Genomic DNA, 26516 nt, shown 5'->3' on the forward strand with positions numbered 1-26516 from the left:
CTCCTCCTGGCCATGAAATCAATAGAAATAAAATAAAACGTAGGTATAAAATATCAATATCGGTAAATCTTATTTCGTGATCAAGGATAGTATGGCACCCTGTAAGGGACAAACGGGTCAAAAGAATGTCCAATAATTGCAGCGCTATCAAAAATGTGACGTTACATGGCATGCAACAAGTCAATTCACTCTCAAGCCACAGAAATGACTCAGATTCTTCCTCACAGTCCTCTGCAATTTCTAAATCAGAAATCCAACCAGTGGAGTTTCTACAAACATCTCAGGAGCACTGAGGGGAACAGGTCAAATAAAAGTAGTTTTTTTACTGCTGCATGTATTGACATTAGCAGGCTTGTTTTGGCTCCTATCACATGGGCAAAATAATCTCAGACAATTAAGTTAATAAAGTGGCTTGTTCTGTGTGGTTGTTTGATTCCATGATCAAGACGGCTTTACAGTGAGGATCGGTTGCCCTTCCCAAATCCCTCCCGTCCTCAAATGTGAAATAGTTCAGTGACTTTGCTTTCTGGTCTAGTACACACAGAGGTCAGGAAACTTCATCTCGTAGATGGGTACAGATCGACTCTGGCTTTGGCCATACCCTGATGAAATGGTTCCAGATGGGCTCGGCGGGGGTCTGAATGGGAAGAGTAAACAGTCAGCGTCTTCATCATCTCAGTAGGTGTCATCATGTCACGTTCCCCTTTCCAAAAATAAACCCATTTCATTCCAAATGCCTCAAAGCGCCATCTCTTACCTGATTGTAATCTCAAAGATCTGATTGAGTTTGCTCTGCAGTAGTGTGGCCTAGACGGGACAATACACATCATATCAGACAATAGTACAAAGCAGAGAAAAGAAAAACAGTTTAAAAAACAATAAAGATAAAAGGAAACGTTTTGTGTTGTACCCTGGCACCACAGTGTGCAGCTATCTCCTCAAAGGGGGCCTTCTGAAACTTCTCCACCACTTGTCTCCTCCGCTCCCTCTCCTGCTCCTCCATACCCACACTGTCCACTAGAGGGACACACACAAAAACACATTTACATTTCAATGTCGCTCTATGTTGCAGTTTATCATATGTTGAACGTGACGATGGTAAAGGAAAGTTGTTCTTTTTTAAAGTTACCTAAACAAACACGTTGGGTTGTTTGCTTTGGTTTAAACCGACAATGGCATTACTTAATACCAGTGTAAAAAAAAACTTTTAAGTATTAAGTCAATTAGTAAAAGTACAAAATAATTAGTATTAAAGTATTCTCATACAGGGTGACCTATTTCATAATAATGAAGCACCCTAATCAAAGTAAACCTCCTCCTCTCCTCGGATGAGCACTCCCTAGACATCCTAATCCTACGCGACTTCTTTGACACCATCAACCACTCCATCCATATTGTATAAATCTAAATCTGAAAAGTAACTAGTACCTTAAGATACATCGGAGGAACATTACAAATCAATAGAACATTTTACACATGGTGACGCTGTGTCGATACAGTAAGAATGTCATTTCATGAATACTTTAAGAACCTCAAAAGTGTGTGTGTGGACATACCAATGGCATTTTTCAGAGTTTCAAATGTGATCTCTTCTGCTGGTGTCCTCTGTAGAAAAGAACAAGAGAAAAGTAGTGTATGATGCATTAACTTAAAACTTCCTTAAAGTGGGTATATTTGATTTCTGGAGCATGACACCTCTTTACCTCCTCTTTCTCCGGACTGTTCCTGGACTCCACCTCCACCTGCAGTGAGATAGTCTCCCCGATGCTCTTTCTCTTGGACAGACGGTCCTCATCTGGAAAGAGAGTACAGATGTTTTTTTTTTAACTCTTTTTCTTAAATTAAAAACTTGAATGACTTACTTACGATATCTTTAACATGTCAATGTAAACAGTTAATGCATTTATTGAGTACGTAAAAAGACAGAAGCTTTGATGGTCGGACAAACTAATATAAAAAAGGTGAAACGGCACCATAAATGTTCCCGATCACGATGTTAGTGAGGGCTTGAGCTTGAACACAATGATCCTGGCTCAAGGCTGTGACCTGATGAAGTGTCCTTCAACATTATTCTTATGCATGTACTTGAGGTGAGGAGCACATTTCTCATTTTATGAAATCCTCTCATTTAACTTATTAACAAAATGTATTGTTTGAGCTCCTTACCAGTATACTGAGGGACATAAGGTGTAGCCAGTCTATCCGTGTTATAACCACTTCCTCCGAGAACCTCAGTGATCTTCGACTGGAGGAACAAAACATCCCCTTCTACCTTCTCCAGTGAAGAAAGCAGCCTAGGAAGAAAGAGGGAGTAGTTGATGTACACACACACAAAAATGTACTACCATTATTAAATATTAAAATATCAAATTAAGCAATGGTATGGCTTGGGAGAAAGGAGACTGTTTCATACTTGGGATTATCAATGAAGACATCCTCTGGCAAAAGGTAGGGACTTTCTTTCTGTCTCACCTCAATTACCTGAAGGGCAGACGGAAAAGGCATTTCATTAAAAGTGGTTCTCGGTATTTACTCACATACATGTGTATATATAAACAAAGAAGCCCAGGCCAGACCTCGTGTATGTGCTGGCAGAAGGCTGGGACGGTGGTGAGCTGGCAGATGAGGTTGAGGTAGGCGGCGGCGATGGCATGAACAGCACAGCGGTTATAAACGGGCAGCGCCTCGTCGGTGGACAGAGCCAGGTCCTGCACAGGAAACAGAGACATAAGCAGGGAACCCTTCAACATGCAACACCCTGCCTGAGGAGATCAAGCACACACATTCTCCAGAGATTATATCGACTAATAAATTCAAATACACTCAGCCTTGTTATGACTGTTCCCACCTCTTAATCTTGTGAGTTTCATTTTCACACACACACACACACACACACACACACACACACACACACACACACACACACACACACACACACACACACACACACACACACACACACACACACACACACACACACACACACACACACACACACACACACACACACACACACACACACACACACACACACACACACACACACACACACACACACACATTACCTAGTGTTGTGATTTTTTTTATGCATTTAAGTTTTAAGGAGGATATGTATATAGTTTGTGTTAAATATCGGTTTTATGTGCAAAACTCCTCGTCTATGGTACCTTGTGTAAAATGATTAGCAATAAAAAGCTGTGATGTTTTTATTACATTACATGTCATTTAGCTGACACTTTTATCCAAAGCGACTTACAATAAGTGCATTAAACCATGAGTACAAACTCAGAACAACAAGAATCGAGAAAGTACAATTTCTTCAATAAAGTTAAACTACAAAGTGCCATCAGTAAGAGACATTTAAGTGCTACTAATGTGCTACCGTCCCTATTCAAGGTATAGTCAAAAAAGATGTGTTTTTAGTTTGCGATGGAAGGTGTAGAGACGTTCTGCTCATTCCACCACTGAGGAGCCAGCACAGTAGTTGTTTTAAAGCATTATTAATTGATTTAAGTTTAGATAAGTACAATTAATTGATATATTATGACCCTGATCACGGTAGTACAGTGTTGGCAGATAACTGTTCTAAATTATGTATACATCAGTACCTGCAGGGCAAGAGCCAGGCGAATGAGGTCCACCACCACCTCTTCGTTAGCCAGCTCCACGCTCAGAAGACCCAACAGAGAGAAGAGGGACTCGTAGTGCTGCCGCCCGCTGCTCGGCTCTTTACAGCCCAAGTAGATGTGTCGATACAGCTGCTGGCCGTGCTGTCAGTAAAAGGAGAGGATGCTCAAGAGCTTAAGTGGCATCACAAGTATAAATATGTATACGTTCAAGGTTCAGAAACATACTTGACGTGTAATACATATTTTGTTTAAGTTTTCGTTAGAAGGGAATCACTTCATCTGGATTGGATATTGAATTAAAATGATACACAACCCAACTCTAAAATGGACAGCCGGTCTACCTTTTTCATGAATAAGTTGTCCTGTCTGGAACATTTGTCAACTTTGAGTTTGAGCACAGAGATGTCGGTGATGATGCTGCGTACAGAGAAAGCACAGTGATTAACGCACTTCAAATGAAGACCCACAATACAAACGCAAAACCACCACGTTCCTGTCGATGCCCCCCCACACACACACACACACACACACACACACCTTATGTCGGAGAACTTGGGCGTGTTGTCGTGCCTGTCGATGACACCGAGAAGGATCTGGACCACCAGCAGCCGGATCTCTGGATCCTCTGTTAGAGAGAAGGAAAGCAGCGGCTCCAGGAAAGAGCTGGGGAGTGCCGTCAGCATGTTGGTGGTCTGGAAACCGACTGTCACCTGAAAGATTAATGATCACACTTTACAGCATGCGAGCTACAAATCATTTCTAAACTTTAGAGGGTTCACCAAGTTCATACATGTAACCGTCAAGATAAATCTGAAGAGGCCACTGACTGAGCAGCAATGACATGTTGATCTGTTGCATGTAGCGATTCTGATGTTTGATTTTGTTGACCTGAAATAAGACACTTTAATCCATCACGATGGATGGATGGTTGCTTTCATAAGCACATATATTCAGGAGTCAATTTAAAAATGACCACCAGAATAGTCGCCTTGCTGAGCAAACACTCAGATCATGGAAAGAAGAACGTGAAGCTGTGCAGGGAAATGAGGGAAAGGTGAAAAGAATTCAGAGACCTTTAGATTGCTGCCAAAAAACTAAAGAAATTAGCACTGTATGCTGAGATAAAGTTTAGCAGACTACAGCTATTGAGGTGAAATATCCCTCTGGACTGAATTGACTTATCAATTGTGACAAACGCAGCTTTAGGCACTATTACATAAACCACTTTCTGTAAATGATAAAATCCCTGCAGTAAAACTTGCGAGGAAACTCCTGCTTTGTGTAAAAACCACATAAAGAACCAATGACATTTTAAATTAAGGGTGTAAACGTACCTGGACCAAGGACTTAAGTAACATAACCTGAATCATCCTGGTACCCTCAGGTCTGGAGATGAAAACAAATTCAGATACAAATCAAAACCCTTTAACTCATAAACACTCAGATTTATTTACAAAGTATACTGAATGATATAATATAGTAAAATATAGAATTACATAAGCACATAATGCATGTGTTTGAAAGATTAGTTAGTAACCTACCCAGAGCTTGAGGAGGGCAGAGATGGGTGAATCCCAGGGACAGGGATCTTGCCCATGATGAAGAGCATGACCTCTGACCTCTGGTAAGTCGGTAGAGTATTGGCAAATGAACCTGAAAGAGAAAGGGACAGAAAGAAAAATGGGCAAAGATTGGAGCAAAGGAGAAAAAAATGAGGTGTGTGAAAGAAACAACACAAGTATGTACAAAACCCACACATTTAACCACAAAGGCATAAATACAGACACAAGTAAGGTAAACATAATCATCACAGACTATTTTACAAAGCCTTCCACAGACACCAGGGTTCCTGGTGTGCCTAACTATTTAATTCAGGTGCACCAGCACATAATTTAGGTGCATCCAATTTTTTCCCCTGTGCTTCATAAACAGTTACCTTTTTTGTGAGTTCCCATACACATGGGTAATTTCTTAACACATTATGGTAGTGATTATGAACAGGATTGAAGGCGCAGATAGATGTTTTTTGAGTCAGATGAGGCCATCTCGAAGATTTTGGTTCAGATGGCCAGTGGAAGTAGTGGGTCCGTGAGGTCCCCCCAATTAACGCCCCTGCCCTGCATCTGCATTAGTGGAGTATAATGTGTGTGTAGCGAGTGTGGGGTCGAGCAACAGAGAGAGAAGTATGGTGCTCAAAGCAGATCAGCTGTAGGTGAGACAAATCTTTTGTCTTATTAAATGTAAAAGTGTCAGACACACACACACACACACACACACACACACATACCCACACTCCATTTTGTAATCCCCTCCTAACTTCTGAAATACATCCAGTGCCTCCAGCCAGGATAAGGCATCTTACTGGGGACAGGGGAAACAGGTGGTGGGGCGGTAACCTCTGCCTATAATGTTGAGTCTGCGCCAGGCCTTTCAGTGGCCGGTAAAGGTGTTTGGGACACTGCAGCATTTTCCCCAATCAATAGTTCTATTCATTTTGTATTCCCGGTATGTTTTACGGTTGTGATGTCACTCGAGGAATAGTAACGGGCGAGGTTTTACAATAGCACACAAAGAAACTGACCTGCTAAATGTCAGACAAACCTGCTAAATGTCAGGCACACCTGACACACGCACACTTGAGATTTTTTTTTTGTGGCATGAAGAACTCTACACTGCCCAGAGACTCACCAATGGTCCTGATGACAGCCTCCTGCAGCTGCCTCTCCTCATGGGCTTTGATGATCTTTGTGCCGATGTTGGTGCTGCCGTCATAGGAGCCGGTCAACTCGTAGTCCACACTCAGACGGAGCTGCCGCAGCAGGGTGTTAAACACCTCCAACACGGTGGGGCCTGCAGTCAAAAAGTGAATAATCTAAAGACTAGTTCACCTCTAACATACATGACAGGGCACGAGACTGCAACCATTTATCAGAACATGTATCATTTATCAGTATTATATACATATAATACAGATAAGTAGAAAAAATAAAATATTTATGAATGTGTTGCATTGCATGTCGATTAAGTGGTACTCTGCACTTGTGTTCTGGATCCCTGCATCATCCCACTAACAACATGCCAGCCTGTAACTTAGAGTGTATCTGTGTGTGTATTGTGTTAATTTCCTCACCTACAGAGCCGCTGGCTGCAATAGCGGCTGCCTCCAGCAACACTTCCACTATCCCAGCTCGCACTGTGGCTGAATTCTTGCTGTTCGCATCAAGGTGACCGAGGAGCTGCTGGATTACCAAGTGAGAGTGCTGGGACTAGGAGAGAAGGAGAGACGGACTGAATAGGGGCGACTGTGAGTCAGTGGTTAGCAGGTTCGTCTTTCAATCAGGGGATCGGCGGTTCAATCCTCGCCCTAGTCGATGTGTCCTCGAGCAAGACACCTAACCCTGAATTGCTCCCCGTAGCTGTGTCTACGGTGTATGAATGTGACATGATTGTAAGTCGCTTTGGATAAAAGCAACAGCTAAATGAAATGAAATGTAATTACAAGAAAAAAAAAATGGGATGAAACAGAAGTGGTAGAAAACACGTTACATTACAGCAAGTCATTCAACCAGGTAGAAAACTAGATAATCCAAAATGGCGCCTCGACGTTGCGCTCTCTTGTTGTTTTTTAGGCTTTTGTGGGTTTTCAGCTCTCTAGTTACATTCACAAGGGAAGAACTTTTGAACACTTGACTAGTAACTATTTCACCACTTTTCATGCAACCAGAAGGTTTTGCAGAGCTTTTAGTTGGAGCAGCAGCAGCTCCCTATGGGATTACTAGGAGTTTCCACAGCCAGTACACAGAAAACAGACATATATACAAATAGCCACACGTAACAAAACATGCATGCATTCGCATAGCAGCATAGAGACCGATCAGATATACACAGCACACAACATCTTCATGTATGCACTGATTCATCTTAGCTCACAATGATGATGTCAGCGAGGCAGATTGCTCAGGGCTACTATTGCAGGAGCCAAGTGTTCTGTGTCTCTGACCAGATGGTAGTAATGTGAAGTGCTGGTTTAGATGGTGATCAGTGTCATCTGATATTTTGAGTGCTAGGCGTGTCATGGCTCTGGAGGTTCATATCTGAAAGACTGGGCGAGGGAAGGCAGATGATTTTGGAGGCAGTGCGTGGGATGCTGGCAGATTTATTTTGTTTTGTTGGAGATGGATAACTTACAGTGCAACTTACAGAACACTTCACTTGATATTAACTATTTATTTTATTGTTATTTACATAATATTTAAATACACAACTATTTGTAAGTCTTGTCTATCCTTTACCTTTGTGTGTCCAGCTCTGACAAGAGCCCATTGCTGTTTTTTCTGTCGAGAAAGCACGTGTGCCCCTACAAATCTACTTTGCGTACTTTGCCACTAAAGGTTATCAGACTGATTCTGAAACTAAAAGCATTGGAAATAGAGCACTTCAACTTGTGTTCCTCATTCATGTTTACAGCTGTGTGGGTTGATGCCCAAAAGGACTCTTCAAACATCTCTCATTTTATAAAAACAATTTTGGGCTGTAAACTCCATGAATACAGGAACATATTTCACCCACAAAAGAATTTTTTTTAATAACATGGTACCGAGTAAATCACGCAAAATGTTTTAGGATTTCATTATTTGGACCTGGAATTCTGGTCAACGAGGTGAACAAGGGGTGAGGAAGAGGGGTTTGCGGATACGTAGGCACTGAATCACTCACCTGGATGGAGTACATGATGATTTTGAAGCAACGCACTGCAAAGGTCTTTCCCTCCCATAGAGAGTGATTATCCAAGTGCCTGAGGGAACAGACATGAGGGGAGGGATGAGATGGATACAGAAGATAACAATCAATAACACAACATCCATCAAACATGATCAAGATCATACTGAATCGTTAAGTACACAGAGAAAGAGAGGCGGAGGATTGAGTGAAATGAATGTTCAAAGCTTTAAACAGAGAAAAAAGGCCTTATAGGCTTACGAGTCCCTTAAGTTTTGTATTATTTGCTGGCTCTTCATTTTGTTATGCATATAAACTTGGATCCAAACTAAAATGTAGTTTTAGCAGTATTCCTGAAAGATGCATGTATAAATACTGGCATATTTTCTCCACAGAATCTTCTTAGCAGATTCGAAACATATTAGCTTTTAATTTAACATTTAATGATAACTTAAAGCATATTGTCAGCCTGCTAGATCAGTCTGAGAAAAGCCAGGAGGGGCAAAGAAAAAAAGAGCTACACAAAAAACAAAAAATTAATCCATGAAAGTGAACTCAATACAAAAAGGAAGAGTTAATGTCTAGGGCTCAGAGAGAGATACAGGGAACGTCTGGGACAGATAAAAATAAAGAAAGAACAATAGCGCTGTATGTATTTAAATTAGAGCGGAGAAGGACGCGTAAGATGAAAAGAGACGGACAACCAAAAAAAAGAAAAACACTGATCACAGAGGACCAGGCTCGGAGACATCCACAGCTAAAACAAAACATCATAGAAGAATACCATAGAAGCACAATAAAACTGCAAAAATTACAACATTGCAAGGCAGACCTCAACATAAATGCAGTAATATACAATTTAAAATGTCCCATCTGCAAATCATGCACTCACATCTAGTCTGGAACCACTATGTAACCTTGCATTGACCTTGTTGCGCCCCTCGTGCCAATCAGTGCACAGATAATTATGCAGCACCACAGCATCAAGATGCATCCTTTTTACAGGTCAAGCGACAAGAAAAAAAAAACACATGCATAAAGGAAGGAATTGCAGAAAGAGGAAAGAAGAGTGTGTGGGGTTGCCTCACATCAACACCGGCGTGACAGCATTCTTGATGTTGCCATAGGCAGCTCGTCCCAGCAGCTCCCTGAAGCAGCGCTCCGTCAGCTCCACCGGGCTTTCCTTCTCCTTTTCCGATGCCTGCAGCGGAGAGGGGGAGCGGCTGGTAGGGAGCGACGCAGGTGAGAAAGCAGAAGAGGGAAAGGAGGAGAAAGAGCAGGGGAGGGGAAGTCGAGTCGGGAGGGGAAAGAGAAGAACAGACGGCGAGAGAGAGAGAGAACAGACAATCAATTTGATTCAATAACACTAGCATTCCCACAAAGGCTCGATGTTTTGCACAAAAACGCTCTCTAGACTGCTGCGTCACTGCAGACTTCCCTCCTGAGGTGACTTTTCTCTCAGCTGTTTGAATGAACAGGCAGCCTGCGTTGGCTGTCATGCGTTTGCGTTTGCGTTTGCGTGTTGCACATCTGTTATCATCACGGCGGACATGTCCGCGTCTCAGTTCGTATGTGTGCAAATACGTGTGGGATCCCACACCAGCCTGTTTTTGTTCTTCACTATACCTCCATCTTAGTCCATGACAACCCTCGGGTGGTCCACCAATGATGCCATTATTTATTAAATAGACTCACTCTTTCATCTTGCCTACTACTGCTGTGGAGGAAATGGGACTTCCTGCCTCTCTGTGGCTTCTCGAACTCAAATCTATAAAATGCAATGACATTTAAGGGGTAATTGAAAACAACTGGGGAGCTACAGGAGAATACAGGATTAAGATCCTGGTTTAACTTTAGGGGCACAATTTGAAATGCAGTCATTTCCTTTTAGGGCTGCCAATGTGAAAAACTCAGGTGAGTTATAAGCTGCTGGTGTGGAAATGTTTTGCATTTGTTCAGCAGTAACTAATAATGCTTACAAATCCACTCATCGACTCCCGTCCAATTAAAAAGTGCATCTAGATACACCCACGGGAGAATTCATCCAGAAGTCCCCCTAACAGCCTCTCACTGCACAGCTTTGTCTAATGATTTATAAACTCATAAGCTCAAACCCCAAGCAAGAGGAGAAGTCAGCATCCTCATCAACGTAAAGGCTTTTGTGGCTGCAGCAATCTGATCTGCTTTTATCAAACAATTCACCGGGGGTGATTTTAAGTCTGTTGAGTGGCAATGTCAAAAAGGCAAGGATCATTTCTGTTAACATTTTCTTCTGAGGCAATGCCAAGAGGAAAAAATATTGTGTGACATTAAGCTCTTGCAGGCACCTGAAATAATCAAACATACTTAAAACCAACCAATCATGCTTGCAGTTTAAGTATAAACACACAAAAAGAGATTTTTAGTATCTCCAGAAATAAACTCTGCGGAAATCAGTCTCAACTGTCAGAGGGCTCGACTAAAACTGTGCCTGGTTTGATCTTTAAATTAACGTGTACGTGTGCAAGGGGATTATTGCAGAGAAATATGCACCATCTGTGAGTTTAATTAGACTGTACTGACTGCTGTGGATTTTATGGATGCTAATGACTGAGGATGCACAGCAGGGGCAGGCTTCATAACACACACAGAGCGAAGGGAAGCTGAGAGGGAAATGTGTCTCTCCGTTTGGAGTGTCTGTCTCCGTCTGTCCATCTGTCTCTCTTTCAATAAGCGTCGTATTTCCATCACTGTACTTTCTATTATCCACCCAACACCCAGTCTTCAAATGTTTCTATAACTGCCCTCCCCCTTTGCGCCCCTAACCTTCAGATCTCGGCATTGACGTCAAAGTGAATTTCAGTATGTGGAATACTGCCAAGAAAGGAAGGCTCCAGTCTCTCTCTCTCTCTCTCTAGCTCTCTAGCTCTCAATGCAATTGTGATGCTATTATTCTCTACCCATTGCACTCTTTTTGTTCATGCTCTCCCCTTTTGTTCATACCAACTCCCCCTTTCTTCTTTAATTTTCTGCCCATTTCTTGGTGTCTTTGTTCTTAGATGCTGCAGGTCGACAAACAGACACCCATAAGGGGAGCAGAGGTGTCAGTGGGTTCACTCCGTGATGACAATGATGATGAATGACATGGGTGACGGCCGACTAGACTGCCAGGACAAATATGGCCAAACGTAAGACAAACCAGTCGGCTACAGCCCCATTGGCTCTAGACTGTGTGACCGAGGCATGGAGGGTCAACGCTGACTCGTTCATGCTCATCAACATGTTGTCAACACATGTTGGCACAGCCTGGCCTGACGTGTGAAGATGACGTGTTAACACCAGGGCCATATTTACCTGCCTTAAATTCCAGTCAGGTCAGTGTGTTTGAGCACTTTATTATAGTCTTTCTTGTGGGTAAAATATCCCGCTCATTTTCTACATAATGCTATATGATCATATCAGCCATATGAAGAACATTGTGAGTCGAGTGCAGACAAGTGATGAAGTGGTCTCAAAATCCTTAACTAGGGCAAGTGGCAGTATGCATAAATTACCAATAAATTCGTCCCAAATAAAAAACGAAAAAAAACAACACTTTTTGATTATACATTTAAAAACGTGTCTGATGAACAGCAAACTACAAAACCCAATCAGTTTACATGTTGCTTGAACACTCACCTCTCTGTGCGCTCTCCACTCTGCAGGTTGAAAAGCAGAGAGGGGACGATCTTGTCCATGTGCTGAGGGTCCCAGATGTTGGCCTGCAGCTCATCATTCACCGTCTTCCTCACCACACCCTGCAGGCCTTTGATACCTGCCATGCGGATTCTGGAGGTCACAGAAAAAGAAGATCAGAAATCAGGCACTAGACATCGTTAGACTGGTAACCAAATCTATAAATGGATGATTATATTTAGAAAATCTTATTTTTGTCTAGTTTAGTCTGTATCCCTCAGTGTTGACCCTTAAATTCTGCAAGGCTATATTTAACTGTTCAAAGATGTCACTTTGTCTATTTTCAGAAGATGACAACAATATCACTTTTAAAGAGTTCATTTTTGACAAAGATGTGTGTCCAGTGGGAAGTGGTAATCTATAAAAAGACTTCCTGAAGCAGTCTAAAAACAGCAAGTACTAAATAATTCTCTCTCTAGCGCAATCAAGCATCCATCCACTCACTTAGTGCGGATGTCAGGGTCCTCGAAGCTAGAGTGGCACATCTCACTGAAGCGGGACACAAAGAAGTCATAACTGCGGTGGTACGATGGGGTATCCTCTTCTATGTTGGCAAACTTCACAAACTGAGAGGGGTAAAAAATAAAAACAATTTTATGTCAAACTGAAACTCCAACAACTCGAGAATTACAGTAATAAATCTCCTCAAAGGCTCTAGTTTATTTCAATTTGATTAAAAACTCCTTAATGAATTAAGCCTAAATCCCCAAGATGAATATCTCATAGAATAAAGTCAAACCAGTGCCATAACATCTCATTTAGAGTAAAAGGCACAGGGTGGGGGGGGGAGCTCTCCCACTGGGCCTGAAAATGTCACCATTTAAAAACACGCTGACATTTAGCTTCACAACACTCCAATTAATAATAAATTATTAACTGGATTTCTTTAGAATCAAGAGCGAATGGATGCTACCTGAAGCAAGAATAACATAACAAAAAGAGCAGATGGTTATTAAAGTACAGAAATTCCCCATTAAAAAATAAATAAATAAATAAATACAGGCTGAATTAGAGCAGTAATCCAAAAAGCAAGAATACAAATATTTTATGTAGCAAATTAACATCTAGAGAAACCCCTTGTGAATCCATTTCCTGTTTACAAAATCTGTGTTTGGAGTGGGTTTGAAATGAAGTACCCTTGAGCAAATTAAATGAAGTGATCCCATAACTACTTCTGTGCTCAGTTGCTGGAGTAAATTGCTGTTGATAACCGGAAACTGCCCAGTATTACCAGCAGGTATAGTGGGCAGCTTCTACATCAATGTATCAACTGTGTTTCTGCTGAAATGGCCTCTCTATCTGATTGAAAGCTTTAAGACCATGGTTAAACCGTAGGGATGGAGAGATGAGATTACTATTTTTTTTTGTTGCAACCAGAGGCTACACCAGGAGAAACTAACCTCTGCCCTGAGTCTTTTTTATCACATCACATAAAGCAAGCCGACAGAAACACTAACACCGGTACTGATGTGTCAAAGAGTTGGCTTGTGTTAGAAAGGGCTCTGCAGTGAAAGGTTTTAGGTCAGAGAAAACCTGGCCGGGCTCGGGTCTTGTGGTGATAAAACTCTCTAATCCGCTCTCTTCACCTCTCACTGATACCGGTCTGCTTCAGATGCACACCAAGAATGCAGCTACAGCATGTATAGTTCCATGTATAAGGAAGCTCAGGGTTGTGTTTGTACAGTAGGGATTGAGCAATTAGAGCTAAACTAATCCCAATCAATATCTTCACTTTTAAAATTTGCACATACAGATGCTGATGAGTTATTGATAAATCGCACTGTGATGCACAATTAATTACACGCAGCACCAATAGAGATAGAGATATATATATATATATATATATATATATATATATATATATATATATATATATATATATATATATATCCCTTGTATTTGTCCTAAATACACACTCACGAATGTGGTCAAAGGAGATTGGTAGCATGAAGATTATGAGGGAGAGGCTGGCGTGACACGTCAATGTCTGGAGATGACTGCAGAGCTTTGCCACTGTGGTCTGCAGCTAATCTGATTTCCACTCGTCCAACAGCGCCGACAGCTGCACATCAGAGGATACTCATCATCATCATCATCACTCCCTCTGCCAACCACTCTTTTGCTGAGCTCTGATCTTCCTCAAATACTGATGCAGTATTCCTCTTAAGGTTAACATCTTTTACTTTGGGCCATCACATCAAGAAAGTAAATGCAGCTTTTGATCAGATAGTACCCCTAAATTCACTCAAATTCACTGATGGACGTTTTAAACTGGGAATATAATCCTGGAAACTCACAGAGTTGGTTCCGAGGATCTGCAGGCTGGGTTTGTCTGACTCTAGCAGCTTGCGCACCATCTTGAGGAAACTCTCCACAAACAGGTTGATGCTCTGACAGTGGCAGGCCATCAACAGCTGGTCCAGGGCTTCCATGGCTATGCACACATAACTGAATAGGAGAGGAAAGAGACACAGAAACATCCGGATGACACCATTAACCCTCTGGGCAATAAGAACTGCATGGATATCTTATATGCATAATAAAATAGGTGCATACTCTAAATGTCTAACTGGAAATAACAGAAATAAAAATGTGATACGCTCTGCCAGAAGAACTATGGAAACTGGCATGTTGAAGAGATTTCAGCCGGACTCTGCCAAATGTAAATGTAATCTTTACAGGCTGTTTGCATTTGCGAGAATCAGCACAGTGTGTCCTAGTCTGGAGTCATAAAACTTGTTCTTAACTTCTGTGGCATATAATATAAGTCCGGAGTGTACAGAAACCTTTGATGACTCTACACCAGCCATTCAATAAAAACCAAACCAACCTGCCTCCCCTTCTATTTGGCTACTTTGTAGGGACAATACATATTTCTTTATTATACAGACAGAAAAGTGTAAAGAGCACAGACATATATGGTGTAAATGCAATGGTATAAAAACAGTTCCTTATCCAAGATGCACGTGGCATACATGGGACATGTATTCCTTTAGACAGGTCTTTAAATGGGGATCATACGCCCTTTGAAGGCCTGTCGGTATAAATCTCTATTCCGTGCACCATCTTTCCTATTACTTCACAGCCAGATTCATGTTAAGTTCATGTGTGGCAGAGAATAAAAAAATATATTTTTTTCCAATCTTGATGCGTTTTGAATGTCTGATGCTCACCCGTATCTATGTCGGGCCACATCTCTTGACAATCTCTCAGACAGGTAGGCTCCGATACGGTCAAGCTTCTCTGGAGCCGACAGGGCGTAGAATGTCAGCTTCTCCATGTTGGCCTTCACCAGCCCATCCTAGGAGGGCGACAGAGGGAGAAAGGAAGGGGGGCAGTCAACAAGAAAAAATAAATCCACTTTATGGAGATGTACATGAATCTGGTGCGTCAACTAAACAAAGAAGCAGCTGATTAAGACAATATGTCTGTTTGCTTTCACTGAGATAAACATCAGTAGCATTTTGCCATACATCAGGGTAAATAGGTCAGCACTCGTTAATGTGATCCATGTCTAATCCATAAACATTTCTGAGTTAATGCACTGGTGTGTGCTTCTCCTCAAAACTCAAATTGTATTAGTATAACTAGTTCACTAAGTTCCACCACCTACTTTCCCCCCTTGACCTACTTCACTGCTCTTCAGGCTGGTCAGGGGGAGGAGAGCGGTAAAAACATCCAAGTCCCCTGACATCCCGTTTACATTCAGGCGAAAGCCAAAAAACAAGCAGTTTGTGAAGTAGCACCCAAAAAGAACAGAAAGCCAGATAAACACTGTTAACGCTGAGTAAAAGATAAGACTGATGTGATGGAAACCTTAGGAATGGGAGAATTTGTTGGCATTATACACTCCATGCATCTTGTAGCTACATAGCTATGCAATGCTAAGTGTCTCTAAAAATACTGACTGCGATACACAAGCAGATCATTCATCATTTAAAAACGAGCCCTGAAAAAAACCAACACTTTTTTTCTCCCATTTGAGAGAATATGGGGAACAATGCAACAATATGTGAGCAACAAGCACATTTTGGTAAAAGCACAGGTATTACCAATTACATTTACAATGGCGCGGATCTTTTCAAGCATTCCTGTAAGTCATGACAGCGAGCAGGCATGTACGATACCAGGACCAGCCAACTTTTTTTTTTTTTGACAAATGTTTGTTGAATGTTTTAAACCAGCCAACATTTACCGGGGCTTTCCTATGGTGCACTCCGGCTCATTGGCATGGCATCCTGGCACACCAAAGTGAAATGAGAGCCTCATTAATGGTATAAGTTGCACCTGCCTTTTTAAGTCAACGTCTCTTAAACGTCTTTTGTTTGTTTATTTTACAGGGGCAATGCACACCAATCAACAGTAACACTGTAAGTGAGCCAGAGTGGCTAATTTTCATCTGCTGTCCCTGGCCAGATTTTTTTTTGAAGGCAGCCAGAAATTACAAAATGTCCAATAACATAATGAAACTAAGATTCATCGATAGACAGACAGTGACGTATGGACAACAACAAGTTACATATTCCACACATCAGTGGCCGAATTTAGAGGTCAGCACAGGCCGTTTGCTCTGCTTCCGTTTGCGTCGCTAAAACATCCTGTGGCTTGAATCCATCACAGATCTCACAGCCAGAAGGATGCAGCTGGATATAAAACAACACCGTCTAGATGAAACGCTGATTTTTTTGTTTTGTTTATCAGAGTCAACCATTTTGTAGTTATGTAGACCAACAGTGCAGGCATTATTTATAGTGTATCGTAACGATGTCATCTGAGATGTCATCCAATTCAAATTAAACTAGTATTGAGAACTGTACTGTGGGGACATTTTGAGTTTGCACGAGAAACATGCAGAGAATACCAGCAAAGTACCTGACCACCAATTATCTGTGAGAAACACTGAAATATAGTAACTGTGTACAAACCCACATGCTCACTTTGAGTAAATGTTATCAGATGGCTTCATTATTCCCAAGCAGCTGGGAACAAGTCAGTTACAGTCTCAGCAACTTTGGGAGTACAATGACCAGATGCACACGCACACAAAAATATGGAAACAAGGTCTGTTTGTATGAGTATGTCCTGTATGCTGCAGACTTGGCCACAGATCTGATTGGTAAAGTGTGTTACTGCAGTAGCAAAGAGGCTCTTAAAAAAAGTTTCCTCTGCAACAAATCATCTCCTTCTTCTCCACCCAAATTAATTCTCTTTATGAGTCATCCATATCGGATCTCAAACGGTAGCAAAGATGAGGTCTGTGGTTTGATACCAACAGTTTTGAAATAGTTAGGTATGGAGACTGTGCAGTGTTTTCTTAATACTTTATCTCACTCTTCCTTAAATCTAAGACAATTTCCTTTCCTGCGTTTATATTCCCTTTTCAAAGCACATTTATTTCATAATTTCTTTGATTTTTTAAAATAGGTGTCCTGTTGTGCACTGTTTTTGTCTAAATTAACCCGAATAGAGTGCTGCAGAGATCACACATTTAAGTAGGCATAGAAAGGAATTATTAAAGAAACACTTGAGCTTCTCACCTCTGGGTCTTCTGGGAAGATGTTGTCTACCAGTCTCTTGTACCGAGGCCTGAGCGCCCCGCAACAACCACAAACCCCTGAGGAAGAGGTGGGGAGGAAGGCAGAGAGAGAGATGGTCAATTCGACTGGCAGAAATGCAATGAAGTAATAATGTTAAATTTGCATCTTGTTCCAAAGGCAAAGTTACATACTGTAGGTGAAGGTAGTTATTGACACTAATCAGTGATATACAGCAATTCTAAAAAGGCAGCAACTAATAAAAATGTCACATTAACAATATACTGTATCACCACAAAGGAATTGGTGGGAAATGTAATGATGAAAAGCAAGTCATAAACCATAAAGATGAACCAAAGAATAAATGAAAAAACATGTGTAGCTGTAAGAACTATCAAACTGACTAGTCAGAACTACAGCTAATAACATGTTAATGGTTATAGCAAGTATGGACAATTGTCTTGTCTCAGTGTTATTGTTAGGGCCTTATTTAAAAGAGACACACTTAAATATAAATATATAAGTCATTTATTGTATTAGGCGCTTTACAGTCTACTGTGGTAGGTTCAGACGAGAAGCAGGGAATTTCTTGGGGAGCTACTGAATACAGAAAGACAAGACAGACCTCCATAAATAGCTTTCATTGTGTATCATAAGGCAAGCATTCACAAAACTGCAGAGTCATTTAGTACCCTGCAAGAATACAAAAGTTGCCAGAAATGTAATTAGAAATCACCAGTGTTGTGGCATGATGCCATCATTCAACCTACTGGGTCCAAGATTATAAACATCACACGGAAAAAGTGAAGGGGGAAAGACATTTGAGGAAAGTCAGATATGTAAAGAATGTGGTCACAAGATTACAGACTCGGATGATAATAACCCCCGTCCCCACCACACACACACTCTCTCTCTCTATGCAATCAAGATAGCCTTGAATAGACAAGTGCAACACACTGGAGATTGATTTCTCTGACTTTGCATTGAGGAGAAAGGCAAGCTCGGCAGCAAAGAGAGGGCTGAATTGTGATTGGTTGAAGAAATTCAGCAGTGGTGAGTCATAAGGGGACCAAGGAAGAACGAAGAAAGCGAGAAAAAAAGAAGGAGATAACCTCTAAAAACACCAAATGCATAATTTAACCCAACGATATATATCCTTGTTTGGTTTAAGCAGGGACGTGATTGTTGTGTCCAAAATTAATCAAAAAAGCTAAGGACAGAAAGTAGGTCATTCTGCTATAAGCAATGCAGTCACTTTTAATGACTGGTTTGATAACCTGACACTTTAAATAGAGACAGTAGACATTTAATGTATGTTAAACAAGCAACACATTCTGCTAAAAAATACCTTTTGTTCCTTCCCCTAACATCAGTTTCTTACATTCTCCCAAAGGTAACATGTTTCATTATTCATTTTTGTATTTTGCTGTTACACAGATTGAAGCCTTTTTTGCTGATGTGGCACTAAAACCCCATTCTGGGCATACTGATCAGATATTAACACAATTACCAGCTGCCCTATTGCCTCCCTCTGCATCAGTGTGCAGGACATGCACTAGATTCACCCTCGACTCCAAGACGACACATTTAATCTTCTAAATGTCGACAGAAATGTAGATGCATTAAGTGTAAAGAACTGTAAAGAACTCAACCTGCCAACAAAGCCAGGGAAAAGCCTTGTAATCCACACTGTTCACACTGTGAGACACCCAGCATCATACAGAGATTAGATTGCCCAAACCAGCTGTCCACTGTACTACACGTCCTAAAAATAAAAAAAAATAAAAAAATTCTCAAATAATATTATTATTAGTATTATATTTGTCTCAATATTAAACGAACCAACTGTGCACACAGATAATGAGACAGTAAGCTGCTACGTGCCTGACTCACTAATACAAATGAATGAGCCGAGCCCAGCTATAACACAACTTTGCAACAAGCAAGTTTCCAGTGCAATACAATTGATTTCCATGTGACGTACAACCACATTATATATAGAACAAATAAACAAATTTAAACCCAAAACATTTGAAATAAGTGAGTAAGGATGAGGAATAATCACAAAAACTAACACAACATTTACAGACTGTTTCAGTGCAGAGACTCCAAGCTTTTATCACAACAGGGCTGCATCGAATATTATCGTCTATAAAATGTCTGTAAATAATGAAGCCTAGAGGCTGAAATCACAATTTCCTTCTTCAACAATGAAATTGATTATCAAATCAGTTGTTGGTTTATCTTTTGTCAGTTAATTAATTGTTTCAGCTCTACGTTATATTGCCTCAATGTCCATTCGTAGATATTTTGTGTGAATTTATGAAGGAATTATTAATACGCTTAGTATTTTGGTTCATTCCTAACTTTTTGAAGTCTATAAAAGACGATTACAATAACAATGTGACTGCCATGAAACAAACAGGTTTCATGTCATACGGAATAATTTCAAAATAAGGACAATGCGGCTTTAAAACCATATTGTTTGGCCCTATTGGTACGATGTACTGTATATGGAGACCGTCTTTTACACCAAAGGCAATAAAGATTAAAATGGCTGCCCTAAATTAAAGCTTTTATCCAAAGCCTTTTACAATTTGCATCTCATTCACCCATTCACAAAAGGCAGCAAGCGAACATGCAAGGTGCTACAATTTGTTCAATGTGCTGCCCAAGGACACTTGACATGGGACAACGGGCCCAATAACGCACCCTCTTCTGGGCTACGTTCCTGCTGGGCCACATTCCTGCATTCACTGGCCTTCTGGTATGTCATCAGTGGCCTCCACCTGAGAAGAGGGCAGTCGGTACAGGCAAGATGTTTTTAAAAAGCCTCTTAAGAGTAAAAGGTATCTTGAGTGCCTTAAAGCCCCTCTGTTTAAAAGGCCTGTGTGCTCTCTAAAAGTTCTGCTGAACTCCACAGCAGGCGCTCTGCTGGTGCTAAGGCTTATCTATGACAGCGGTGTGTCTATTCATAGTGCTGCCCCTCTCTCCTCCATCACTTCAAACACTAATGAGGTCTCTTCTACACCCCTCCCTCCCGTTGTCCCGTCCTGCTGCACCCACCAAACCTCCCTTTGCCACCTTCTCTCATCCTTGCTGTATTGGCCCGGGGCCTGAGTGTAGGAGTCGCCAATGAATTAATGAAAATGTAGCAGCTCCCAAGAGGAGAAAGGGTTGAGGAAAAAGAGTGACAGAGACAGAGGCAGCTAAAGAGAGAAAAAGAGATGGAAGTGTGACGGGGGAGGTGGATTGTGATGCACCGAATGAGTCACAGATTAGTGCTACTTATTGCATCGTCTCTGGCCAGCACAAATCTGTCCTGTCCTGTCGGTCAGCACTGCAGTAGAGAGGAGAGATTCACTCACACACACTTTTTGGAGACAAAAGCCAATTAATCTTAGAGCAGAAAAGCAGTTTCTGCGAGAAGCTTGATGAAAACCAGTTAATGTTGCTCAAAGTGATACGTTCTAGTCACTTTAGTAATAAATGCTATCGGACTGCAGCTAATGATTATTTTCATCCTCAATAAATCTATTGTTGTTTTTTTTTTTACCAATTGATTAATTGTTAAGTTAAAATAAAGTAGTGAAACCAGTGACAAATACCCATTTCAAGTTCCAAAAGCTCAAGAGGACATCTTAAAAAGATCCAAGTAACAGTGTTAAAAACCATTACTTAACAATATTTACTCAAAATGCGCTGGAATACCATGTTTCTAATGGAAATTACTCCAGCTGCCTCACTGCAATGCAAAGAGTGTTCAGTGTTTCTGGTGTCGATAATGGTGGGGTAGTGTGGAAGCAGCTAGGACGGATCAGCAAGGTGGGTGGACAAGAGTTTGATGAAACACACACACACACACACACGCGCACGCGCACACACACACGGGGTCTCACGACTTCCACCCACTCTGCATGGCAAGCTGACAACACATTTAGGGGCTGGACACCAAGTGGCTCCATACACACTTACACATTAAACCCACACACAAAACATGCTCGCACACACATCGAGGAGCACGGAACAATGAATTACTGGTTGTTGGTAGACGGAACAAGACAATAAAGAGAAGGAGGACATCTCTGCAGCCTGGTGCACCAGACTTGGGGAACTTTGGCCTTTGTGATGCATCTAACTTGTTTTACTGATTGGTGGTGCTAAGCTACACATTCATTCAAAATTGATTCATATGTGTAGGGGGGTCTCCACCACACATATCACCACAGCAAGGAGCCAGCCAATCACAATGCTATTTTTGTCACTGTAATAACGGGCTGGTACATTAACAGATTACACTCTCCATTTCCCCTAGGATGTCAGCTTAACATTTCCACATTAGGGTGAGCAGGAGATAGAGAGGGGAGAAAAAAAAAAAAAAAAAACTGCATGCTGAAGTGAGAAAAATAGTGAGATATACAATTATTTTTTTATTTATAAAAAAGGTCCTTCACACACAAACACACACACACACACACACACACTCACTCACACAAATGCATTCAAGTGATATTGGCAGTACTGCTCTCTGGGCTGCACATATCAGCCCCGGAATATAGCAGACCACAAACCAAATTTGCATTTTGCACACACAGATGCTCTGTTGTACCTAAGGTCACGTGGCTGACATGAGTAAATATAGTCCTGCAAGGAGAATATCAAAACACACATTTGGATTGACACTTCTCATGACGGTCACAGTGCATGTTGCCCTTCTAGGGGTTTTCTTACATAAGAGTGAAGGGGGGGAGACAGACCAAGTGCTGCTATTTTTACATCAGCAAAACAAAAACGGACAAACCATCCTTAAAACAGTGGATTCACATGGTAAAATGCAAGCACACACCAGAATCTACAAATATGCAGAGAGAACAAGACAAGAAGCAAGTGTGAAAAATAATAGATAATGAGCCAGGCGGATTCGACTGCCAACCAATATGCACAGTAGCTGTTGCTCAATGAGTTTGGGAGAGCTGTATAGCAGCTGAGGAGAGGAGGCGAGTATTGTGGAGGAGAGGCTGATAGCGTTAGGGAAAGCGTGACAAAGAGGAAGAAATGTGGATTTTTGTCACGAGCGCATGCTAATAATGACAGCTATTGAAATGGGTTGCATATACAACCACAACATCAATCCATCCCCTCTTCTCTCTCTGTCACGATGAGTCTGACACGCATGCACACTGCGCACACACTTTGCAGAGGCACGTACGGTATTTTTATTTTTTTGTCAGACATCAATTCATGTGCATGTCAGATTCAAAGCACACATTGGATCCAGTGTGGGTGGAAGCAAACACGGCTGTTCTAATGCAACCAACATACTGATGTACAGATGCAGCTGCCAACAAATCCTCATGACACAGGGCCAATCCGACACACTATGAATCAGTCAAACAGGCACTGCAACTGGGCTATGAGGGACTCAAGCCCAGAGAACCATTTCCATACTGTGGCTCACCAGTGCGCTGCACGCTGAAGCCTAACTGAGCTTGTTCTTCCAGTATGCAGCGTCTGTATGCTAGCCTGCGAACCAAAGCCATTTTTCCATCAATACTCCGCAAACTCAAAGCAAAGCTGACTGAATTAGTGTTAATCAATGAACCATTTATCAACATCTCCCAGTAACAGTAGAGCAATAGTAAAAAGCCAACACCAAAGAGATTATCATGATCTCAAAGTTTTACAGAAAAGCACCACCATTCTTTAACAGCTTTAATAGACTACGTTGACTTTTTCAAACATGGATTTAACATGTGCTACCTAAGATATAAGAATTATGAAAATGAAAGGATTACAAGAAGATTTAATATCTATACACGCTTGACAATATCTCAAAGTCATACAAAGAACTACAACACTCGACTGAATGTGTTACAAGTGTAGAGACCACAATGCTTAATAAATAGAAGGAAACTATGAGTAAAGTGTTTTTAAAATAAGTATCTTACCAAAAATAAACATCTTCAAAGCGGCGTTTCCTCTTAAGCAAATTTAACAGAGCAGTATCTTCGCAAGAGTCCAAGTTCCCATAATGCGCCTTTAAGAGACGTTACACTGTACTGACAACTGCAGTCTACCAGCTGAGAGGAAACGTGTTTGTAGAATGTAGGAAAACTGGCAGAGCGCTGGATGCTTCACATTACACACATGCTTACACAGCACACACAGTCTCAGTGGAAGAGTGATTGTAATTCTTACCGTACATCGTTGCTGATGTTAGAGTCCCTCACTACAGACGCTTATGTTTTCTTAATGCAGCTTCAGTCATACAGACACTACTGTGCCAAGAGGCACTGCAAATGCACACAAACACACACCGCTGGTATAAATGCCTGCATGTGCGCGCTTGGAGCTAAAATGCGCACTGTGATTGGTGCAGAGCCTGGCTCGATGCACTGAATTACACACACTCTCCCTGCCGCGCAGACACACACACACACACACACACACAGACAGATGCACAAAAGGGGGCTGAAATACAACGTCAGAGAGAAGCGTGCTGTGATGACCTTGGATTTCCCGTTTGTCTTTTGCCACAGCGCTCCTTCTGAAGGGGGCAGTGCAGATTTCACATGCGGGCGCACATACAAACCAACCATTAATTTTCTCAGTCTCAGAGAATATGAGACTGAGAATATGAAAGAAATATGCACTACTGGGATGTAAAAAGGGAGAAGACCTCCCAGCCATGCAATCTCCTTTTCTTCCTCTCCACCCCATGGCAGAATCACTCTTTTCCTCCACATCCACTTCTATGCTTATGCCACTTTCAATCACATTTTCATCCATTGTCTAGCCTAATAACATGTCTGAGTGATTATATAACCATGTTTACTGGTATTTGCTTATTTGTCATGCTAAACTGTGAGATATTATCCGCCCTCTCAATCACTACTGACTCATCTCTTCCAGGTTTAAATTTTACAAAACCGTAGAGCATAAAAACAATCTGTTCAGCAGCTGGTTCACTCATGTCTCGCTCCACATGAATTCACTGCATGAGCACAACTTTTAAACTAATGCTTTTTGCCTACATTACAACACAGCCATAAAACAGTGAACATATGACTGTCACATTATTGGCTCTAATGCAGAACATTTGCAGTGAAACCAGAAAACCTGATACTGCAGTGGCATTGTAATCGCATGGACTAAAACTTGAAATAAAATCTATGCTCAGCTACTACTACTCAGCTTTGTTGGTTGACTTTCTTTCCATTATTCCAAATGTCAGTTTAAGACTCATTATCATCATCATCATCATCATCATTATCATCATCATTTAAAAAAAAAGATGATTTGGAAACAATCTGAGATAAAAAGAAAAGCTCCCTTATAAAGCTTGGTTTTGCAATCACCGAAAGTGCTCCGCTGTCACTGATTGAACAAGTAGAGGATAGGGGACGACATCAGGATTGGCTCATTGATTTAAAATATGGTTGCGAGTTGTTGTCAGTTGGGCAGCTAATAAAAAGATAAAAGATTCAGACAAATGTTTGTCTTCATTATGTATCCTTTTACTGTATGACACCATCGTCCGCTGCTTTCCATGCCGCTTAGAGCAGATCACTTACTGGTAATTTCATTTTTTTGTCCTTGGTGGAATAACAGGGATATTGTGCAATACTGCGTTCCTTGAATGAGCCTCCTTATCCTATACAATCAAGTTTTGTATTGCATGTTCTCGCATGCCATATATTCTGGTTGCTGATGAGCAATATTCCCTGTGGATCATTAAGCATCTCTTTCTGATGGAAGAACAAACATTCCTCTTATCCAACAGAGAGCATTTATGATGTTATGGTTCAGTAAACATTAAGACCCAGACTGAAAATCAATTAGATTTCTTGAAAATCCGTCAACACTCTTTTACAGCAACATGTACCAATCACAGCCAGTGTATCTTTGATGTTGGCCTATTCAAATGACCCTCTACAAACTATTAAATATCCTAAATCAAATTTTACTAGAGAGCAAGTCAAACTTAAATCTGCTCAGAAACAGAGGAGCCAGAGGGAGAAGAAAGGAGGTGGTGTTGTCACTTACCCTTGCCAACGCGATGGTCCAGAAGGGTACGGCAATCCAGTGCCAGCCTCTGAGAGGCTGGGACATCAGGCGCAGGCAAGGGCATGGCAGGCAAACAAACGTGCAAGAGCCCAGAAACACACTACTCCTTTTATAGCAACAGAACAACTACGAACCAAAGCGAAAAACAAAACTGCAAGCAACACACTAAAAATCCCAAATTCTATGGTTAGAATTTTACAAAAAAAACGTTTTAAAAGTAAGCCGACCAATACTCATAAAAAAATCTAACCGCTGTCAAATTCGCACTTCTTTGACAGATAAGCTAAATGCCAAGATGTACTCAATCACGTACTTCCACAACTCTCCAGTTTGGCTGCAAACAAAATTAAGACACATGCACACGCAAACATACACTCCCTTATTCAAGCCTGAACCGAAAAGTCCTCTCAATTCTTTTTAAAGTTTCACACTGGAAGAAAATCCCAAATTCCTTTGAGTCCTTTCTGAACACCAAATTGTATGTCCCTGTCTTGGGGCTTCTGAGTAGTTTATGTTAGTACATAGGCAGATTGACCGTATTAACGAAGAGATTAGCGATTAGTCCTTCCATAGCAGCTCTGCTCTCTGTGTTTGCCTCTCTCATTAATAAACATCTCACTAACACAATGGACCTCACTATCCGTCTTTTTCTCTCTCTCTGGGCGAGAGAAACAAGGAGACACTGGGAGAGGAGGCTTGAGAGAGGCAGGGAGAGAGGGCCACTGTGGGACAGCAATTCAGTCAGTGGGCTTGAGGTTCAAGGAATGTAGCCATCAGCAGATACCAACAAAAAGGAAGATGTCTGGTGAGAGATTTCTGTGCAAATTCACCTATAACACACTGCAATAACAGA

At 41.3% G+C, this 26516-nt stretch overlaps 1 protein-coding gene across 1 annotated transcript in view; it reads right to left on the reverse strand.

The window, feature by feature from the left end:
* The window catches only part of LOC117727097 (protein EFR3 homolog B), a 29403-nt gene that overhangs the window by 1899 nt on the left and 988 nt on the right, over nucleotides 1-26516 (reverse strand). Inside the window, exons 3-24 of the mRNA XM_034527136.1 lie at nucleotides 17600-17676; nucleotides 15236-15363; nucleotides 14360-14510; nucleotides 12507-12628; nucleotides 12006-12155; nucleotides 9437-9571; nucleotides 8346-8424; nucleotides 6760-6895; nucleotides 6318-6479; nucleotides 5171-5282; nucleotides 4964-5015; nucleotides 4167-4339; nucleotides 3971-4046; nucleotides 3609-3770; nucleotides 2577-2708; nucleotides 2414-2481; nucleotides 2167-2294; nucleotides 1704-1795; nucleotides 1557-1605; nucleotides 911-1017; nucleotides 758-807; nucleotides 1-637 (exon numbers count right to left, since the gene is read on the reverse strand). The exon at nucleotides 1-637 is cut by the window's left edge and continues 1899 nt beyond it. Of these exons, the coding sequence (XP_034383027.1) occupies nucleotides 532-637; nucleotides 758-807; nucleotides 911-1017; nucleotides 1557-1605; nucleotides 1704-1795; nucleotides 2167-2294; nucleotides 2414-2481; nucleotides 2577-2708; nucleotides 3609-3770; nucleotides 3971-4046; nucleotides 4167-4339; nucleotides 4964-5015; nucleotides 5171-5282; nucleotides 6318-6479; nucleotides 6760-6895; nucleotides 8346-8424; nucleotides 9437-9571; nucleotides 12006-12155; nucleotides 12507-12628; nucleotides 14360-14510; nucleotides 15236-15363; nucleotides 17600-17676 (2447 nt within the window). The 3' untranslated portion in view covers nucleotides 1-531. The remainder of the gene's footprint in view (nucleotides 638-757; nucleotides 808-910; nucleotides 1018-1556; nucleotides 1606-1703; nucleotides 1796-2166; nucleotides 2295-2413; nucleotides 2482-2576; nucleotides 2709-3608; nucleotides 3771-3970; nucleotides 4047-4166; nucleotides 4340-4963; nucleotides 5016-5170; nucleotides 5283-6317; nucleotides 6480-6759; nucleotides 6896-8345; nucleotides 8425-9436; nucleotides 9572-12005; nucleotides 12156-12506; nucleotides 12629-14359; nucleotides 14511-15235; nucleotides 15364-17599; nucleotides 17677-26516) is intronic.

Source organism: Cyclopterus lumpus, chromosome 24, assembly GCF_009769545.1.
Source record: "Cyclopterus lumpus isolate fCycLum1 chromosome 24, fCycLum1.pri, whole genome shotgun sequence".
Taxonomy (NCBI): domain Eukaryota; kingdom Metazoa; phylum Chordata; class Actinopteri; order Perciformes; family Cyclopteridae; genus Cyclopterus; species Cyclopterus lumpus.